The 6,639-nt window shown below is 41.1% G+C and overlaps 1 protein-coding gene across 1 annotated transcript in view; it reads right to left on the reverse strand.

The window, feature by feature from the left end:
- MUC6 (mucin 6, oligomeric mucus/gel-forming) overlaps window positions 1–6,639 on the reverse strand; it is a gene marked incomplete at both ends in the record, with an annotated part of 18,691 nt that overhangs the window by 1,356 nt on the left and 10,696 nt on the right. The window contains 9 exons of the mRNA XM_010146197.1: window positions 82–233; window positions 982–1,091; window positions 1,195–1,247; window positions 2,409–2,658; window positions 3,622–3,754; window positions 4,370–4,464; window positions 4,954–5,115; window positions 5,974–6,111; window positions 6,372–6,444. Coding sequence (XP_010144499.1) covers window positions 82–233; window positions 982–1,091; window positions 1,195–1,247; window positions 2,409–2,658; window positions 3,622–3,754; window positions 4,370–4,464; window positions 4,954–5,115; window positions 5,974–6,111; window positions 6,372–6,444 — 1,166 coding nt within the window. The remainder of the gene's footprint in view (window positions 1–81; window positions 234–981; window positions 1,092–1,194; window positions 1,248–2,408; window positions 2,659–3,621; window positions 3,755–4,369; window positions 4,465–4,953; window positions 5,116–5,973; window positions 6,112–6,371; window positions 6,445–6,639) is intronic.

Raw genomic sequence — 6,639 nt, forward strand, 5'->3', positions numbered from 1 at the left:
TCTGTGAAGCCAGTACCCTGACTCTGACCTATACATACACACTGTCAAACGTCAAGCGGTGGAGAGCGGTGTGATTCTTACCAGAGCTCGCATTCGGTTTGGATCTGTTCGCCTCTTCTGTAAGCAAGACCACCGTATTCACATGGGCACTCCTCCGCTGGAACACACCCGCCATCGAGGTTCTCATAGAGCCCCTCAGCACAGACGCAGCCTGATTCACATTTCGTGGGTATCTGGTACATGTTGACAGAGCAAAATGAAAAGAAACGTGAGATGCGTTTTATCTTGTGTGTGAAGGGTGGCAAGAGAGAACCTGTGCTAAGTTCTAGTTTCGACTTGGTTTCAGTTTTGTGATTATTCTCATGCTAATGTATAAGACAATGAACTAGTTTGATGGAAGCTGGAAGATCTACCTGCTATATGAGATATTAGGCATAATTGAAGAGTCTGAAAAATTTAGATTTCGTTGCTATCAATCTTTCAGAACAGAAAGTTTCTCTATATCAAGGGAACATAACAATTCTTCCAACTGTTTTGTTTTCTTAATGTAAAGGCATTAGAAACCCCTACCAGGACACACCAGAAGCCCCCTAGCCTAGGTCTCCTGCAGCCTGTGGCCACCAGCAGCAGATAGTTGGGAAGGAGGGACGAACCACATGTTCTGTTGGTTTCCAGTGACGTGGCTTGTGGAGTACCTGAGCCAGAGGTGACAGCCATGTGGTTAAGAATCCCTAATGGATTTTTTTGATTATTCGTTTAATAGAATTTAATGCATTAACTCATGCCATTTAATTCCTTTAATCACTTCTTGAATATGTGGGAAATTTTAGTGTCCACTGTCTGTGGGAAGAAAACTGATGTCTGCATCGTGTTAGAAGAAATATCTCCTTTCACTAGAAGAAATACGGTCAAATTCTAAGTAACAAGTGGAACGTTCTGCCTCCCTCAACGAGATGAATACCCCCGAGCTGTGGAACTCACACATTCAATTCCAGTAGCCAGCATCTGACAGGTAGGGGCACACGCAGCTCCATACTTGTTTTCTAGACTGTCAGAACATGATACATATTTCTTAGGAGCTTTGCAGCTTTCTAGGAAATAGGAAGAAAAGCAAACATCGGAGAGATTATGAAGTGGCAATTTCACAACATAGAGGAAAAGAATGTTTCTAAATGAACTGTATCAGACCCGTACCTGCAGGGTTTGGAGGTTTGCCTGTGCAACTTAGTCTCCCATTAACGCAGTAGCTAAGGAAAAAAATAGGAATTTCAATGCAATTCTCTCCTAGGAAAGAAATTTTAATTCCTTTTGCAAATAGCTTTATGTTTCTCACCACTGTTAATGTTTCATTTATGTTACTAGCTTCCCCGTCCTTCAGAACAGAAAGCAAGTTGACTTGTCTCTCTTTACCTTTTATATTATCCAATAATACCAGTTTTGAATGTGAGTAGTAGTTAATTCTCTATTATAATGCCTATCAAAGCATTCTGAGGTTTGTGTATATATATGAAGTTTGTGTATAATTGTATATACCTGAGGTTTGTATATATCCAGATGCTGCTGACAAAATCCCCTCCTAGGAATAATCAGTTTTTACCTAGCATTGTTTAATTTTTTCACTAACATTTCCAAGCTTGAGGTAAGTCAAATGCTTTTTGTTCATTTAAGAATTGTTGTGTTTTAGGAAAGGGCAAAAAAGATGTCTTAAAAAAGAACCTTTGCTATTAAAAGTAGAGGAGACTATAGTGGTTTTGGCTGGAATGGAGTTGATTTTATTCGTAGCTGCTCAGTGGTGCTGTTTTGGATTTGTGGCCAAACCAGTGTTGATAACCCTACCTTGTTTTAGCTATTGCTGAACAGCGTCAAGGCTGCCTCTGCTTCTCACCCCACCCCACCAGTGAGCAGGCTGGGAGTGCACAACAAGCTGGGAGGGGAGGGTACAGCTGACCCCAGCTGACCAGAGGGATATCCCAGACCATATGACCCCGTGCTCAGCAGATAAATGCTCAGGTAAAGGAGGAGTAAAGAGGGATGTTGAAGTTATGGTCCTTATCTTTCCAAGAAACCATTATACATGACAAATTCATGCTTTCCTGGAAATGTCTAAACATCTGCCTGCTGATAGAAAATAGTCAATTAATTCCTTACTTAACTTCAATTGCACTTGCTGCTTGTCATATTAAATAAGCTTATTTTTGCTTAGTTATAATAGCAAAGTTATTAAACTGTCCTTATCTCAACACACAAATTTTCCTGCTTTTTCCCTTGTCATTCTCTCCTGCATTCAGCTGAGGTGGACTGAGCAAGTGGTGCTTAGCTTTTTCTCGCAGTTAAACCTCAACAGAGACACACGAAGACCCCCTCATCGCCATTTCCAGTTCATTAATCTTTAACCCTGACACACTTACCAGGTAATCCCACCAGTTATTGTTGACTGGTCAGGCAGGATGTACTTTCTATCTTCTAAATAGCAGGGACAATGAGATTTGCGAACACACTCGTTCTTGTGGTTCAGGTACGTTCCTGTAGGACAATGGCAGCCTTCAATAGGGATGTCGGTCGGATGACATTCCAGGACTCGATTGGAGAGTGACAGGCATGTCCTGTCACATGCCTGAGTGTTGTAGCTGAATGTTTGATTGCCAGTACAAGTAATGGCTGTAAAACAAGACAAGAGGGTTATGTTAAACTTCATTTAGTTATCATTTTCCTCATGAAAGGTAACTGTGCTCAGAACGTGCTGCATGCATCGTGTCAACAGCTTCACTGCTTAATGCTTCCTATGGCTTCTCTTCGGTGGATGTGGAGCTCTAGAAAGCTATTGCAGACCAGGGCTTCACACCAACCATGCAGCTGTGTGGAAGTTTTACAAAGGTTAAATATCTTATTGCTTCTTGTACACCTTGTACATGAACTAATGCAAAGAAGCTTTGCAGAAGTACCAGTGCGGTTTTGAGTGACTGTGAAGCCCAAGTCTAAGTTGCATAATAGCAAAATCACATCTGCAGCCAGAATTTTTCCCATTTTTTTCTCATCTAACGGTACAGTATCGCTTTATCTGTCCATCCCATCACTTAATTATCAACTCCTGGAAGCATCCAGATGCTCACTTTAAAGCACTTGAGTAATTCTTTTTACATAGTCTTTAAATAGCAGTCCTTCTCTGAATCAGAGCAGAAGGGTGTTCAGAAGCTGGGTATCTGTTATCCCATTCCGCACTTGAGTAATTCTTTTTACATAGTCTTTAAATAGCAGTCCTTCTCTGAATCAGAGCAGAAGGGTGTTCAGAAGCTGGGTATCTGTTATCCTATTCCTGCTCTCCTCTCTCTGTTCACTACTTTCCTCACTACTCTTCAGTTGATTTGGACACTCTTTAGAATACTGCTCTACCATTGATGGTTTTTGTTGTGTTATGACACATCTCTGAAGCCAGCAGCCCCTGGGGGTAAGACTTTCATAACTGCGGGTTGGCCTGCTTGAGCAATAAGCAGTTATTGCCTCAAGACTGACAAGTAGTTTTCAAGTATGTTCTTGCTCTTGTCCAGTTTTGTGAATCAAACATGGGAATATTCTAAACAGGGACAGAACTGTACACTACGAGGAGCAGGTTCAGCTACTCACTGCAATTGTCCATGCTGTTTCTCCAGTTCTCAAGGATTAAACCCATTGAACTGCATGTCCGTGCATACGATCCCAGAGCAGAACAAATATAAGGGAAGGTCTCTTCGTAGTTACAGGCTTGGTAGACGCATCTCTGAAACGCAATACACGGAGAGTACTCTGTTACTGGGGAGCAGACATGTGGAAGGGCTAAACCCTGGAGGGGCTGAAAAGACATATCGATGTGGTGCTGAGGGACATGGTTTAGTGATGACCTGGCAGTGCTGGGTTAACGTTGGACTCAATGATCTTACAGGTCTTTTCCAACTTAAATGATTCTACGATTCTACACATGTTGCATAACTAGAACTGACAAAAAAGACCAGGTTAATTGCCTGATTGACATGAATAAAATACACTTACTACCTAAAAAAGGCCTTTGTTTATTCACTGCTTTTCATTTTTAATTTTTGAAATGTTTTGTGGAGATGGACAAATATAATGAGCATGAGACAAAACAACACTTTGCATAGTTGAAGTTGTTGACATGGAGAACAGCAGCATGAGCAAAAATACCTTCTGATTCATAGGGATGGGACTGGTGCCTTGAACAAACAGATTTTTTGTGTGGTGGAGACATAATTTTCCGAACGACACTTGTTCCTTAGCGTCGAGGTATTGCTGCTCCCAATGAGTGGGATACTGTATCTAAGTACATGCTGGTCCTTATGGGGTCTTACTCTGTACAATGATTATCGTAATTTCCTACCTTGTAGAAAGGAATAGGGTTCACCACAGCATGGCATTTCTCGAACACTGTACCCTTCTTGGTAAGAACGGAGCAATGAGTCTCAGCAGATATTTCTAACAGAAGTAAAGAATGGCCATTAAAAAGAGAAATTTGGGAAAAACAAATTATAAAAACCCTGAACTCACTCCTCTAGCTGAGCTTTTGGCAGTGATAGATTGAACAAAAGGAAAACTTCTTAACTTGCAGGCTATACTTTTTTTTTAAGACCAATAGCAATAGGAACTTGAGAAGGCAAAACCTGGTTTTCAGTCTCAGCAGTGTTGAGCAAGTATAAGACATCCACAGACATTGCAATTTCACCAGAAATATCACCAGACTCCTCTGATTCATGATCTCAATCCCAGCTCTCTAGAATGGGGTTTGATAAGCTGTTACTAGCTACGTATTCTAGAAATCAGAAATGTCTTGTTGGTGACAGAATTTGTGATGTTCAATTGTCTCAATCTCTGCTTCTCCAAACTCTTATTCCCCTGCTATGGGCTTACGGAAGCGTCAGACAAAACTAGCTGGAGAGATCAGTTAACACGGCATCATTTACTTACTGTTCAGTTGGCTCAAAGCACAAGGGTCAGTATCTCTCTCTAAAGCAGGATGGCAATTTCCTGCCCTCCAGGAATCTACGAAGAGGGAGGCTGTCCCTTCAGTGATATCCATGCTGGTCATGAAGTCATCTGTAGTGTCTCCGTTGTAATTGCCACACAAACCTAGTAACACCAGAAATGCAAGGGGTGGATGACCAGTAAAGGACATGTACATAATGGTCTGTGCGTGTGCTGCAACAGGGAGAAAACTGAGAAGTTCTACGGGGATTGTCAATGAATACAATAGGTCAAGTAGCCAGAGAAGCTTGATCATGTTCATATGCTGTCACCGAGCCTCTGCCTTCTCCAGATAAGATTATCTGCTTCTATTCCACGACATTCATACAGAAGCTTTTGTCTTGTTTTTAGAAAACAGGCTTTTTCCAGTGGTTTTACATCATGTAAAAGAGAAAGGCCATGAAATGCTTTTGCAGTTACACATGTTTTCTTACGCGTATAAAGTCTGTAACGACAAAGAACGTATGTTTAGACTTTTTCAAAAGCTGAAGCCTCTCTGTAATTCCCCCTAGATAATGGGGATAATCCTGCATTATGTAGGATATGCCTTTGTGGCTGCTGTGACATCTCCATTTGGGACTTATCAGCAGAGGACCTTTCGGGTTCCTGGGCTCGTTCTGTTTACTGTGGTCATGCCCTGCCTTCAACCAACCATGTGCTCCAAGATGTGGAGACTGCACAGGCTAATTTGTTGTCACTTCACTGTGTGGTAAAGCACATATTGAAAAACGCACACGTAGAACATGTGAAGAATGTGTTGTGTTACGCACGAAAAATGTCTCTGATTCATTTAAAGTTAATAGTGAAAACCAAATTCTTAGCACATTGGTTTTTCAATGCAGGTATTTGTTATTTTTTCCTTTGAATCTGGAGAAGAAAGTTTATTCCTCAAACGATGAGCACTTAGCTTTCAAAATTACACTCCAAACATTTCCTCCTCCACATGGGGACTCGATTTCTTACCTAGGGTTCTGCCTTTGTATTGTGATCCAACTTTCACATAGGCCTGGAACACAGGTGATGTTTGAACTACGAGTTCCAGCCCGAAGGTTGTATACATTTGAATGTACATCGAGGACTGTCTGAAAATAGTGATTTCTCCTAAAAGAACAAGAATATTTAGAAATAGAGTTTTGGATGCATAGGATATTGCGAAGTAATGATTTTAATGCATGTGTAAACGTTCTGTCTGCACGTCTTCTTCCACACACAACTCTTCTCAGAGGGACAGATGCAACGGGAAAGATTTTAACCTTCCTTTAAAACATCTGCTATCGGCAATTGTGATAGAAAAGATGCTGGGTTGTGTAAAACAGGCGTTTAATATCATTTGGAATTTACCCATGTTCCCTTTTCCGTACCTGATCTGTAAGGTAGCCGCTTCAGTTCATCATCATCGGTAAGGAGTTCATTCTGAGAAATCACAATTTTGTCCTGTAAGAAAAAGACACAGAACAATCAGAAGCTATTATCTGTACTGATGGTATTTATATATTCCTTATCTTAAGCAATATTATTCCTGATGACCTATATAATGGGAAAAGACAGAGTCAAGCTTTTTCTCCCGTGTTACTCCATATGGTTTTTGCTTTTCACTTGGTGAGCACTTGCACCAGCTCCCTCGGCATT

This window comes from Buceros rhinoceros, unplaced genomic scaffold, assembly GCF_000710305.1.
Source record: "Buceros rhinoceros silvestris isolate BGI_N320 unplaced genomic scaffold, ASM71030v1 scaffold15402, whole genome shotgun sequence".
NCBI classification, from domain to species: Eukaryota; Metazoa; Chordata; class Aves; order Bucerotiformes; family Bucerotidae; genus Buceros; species Buceros rhinoceros.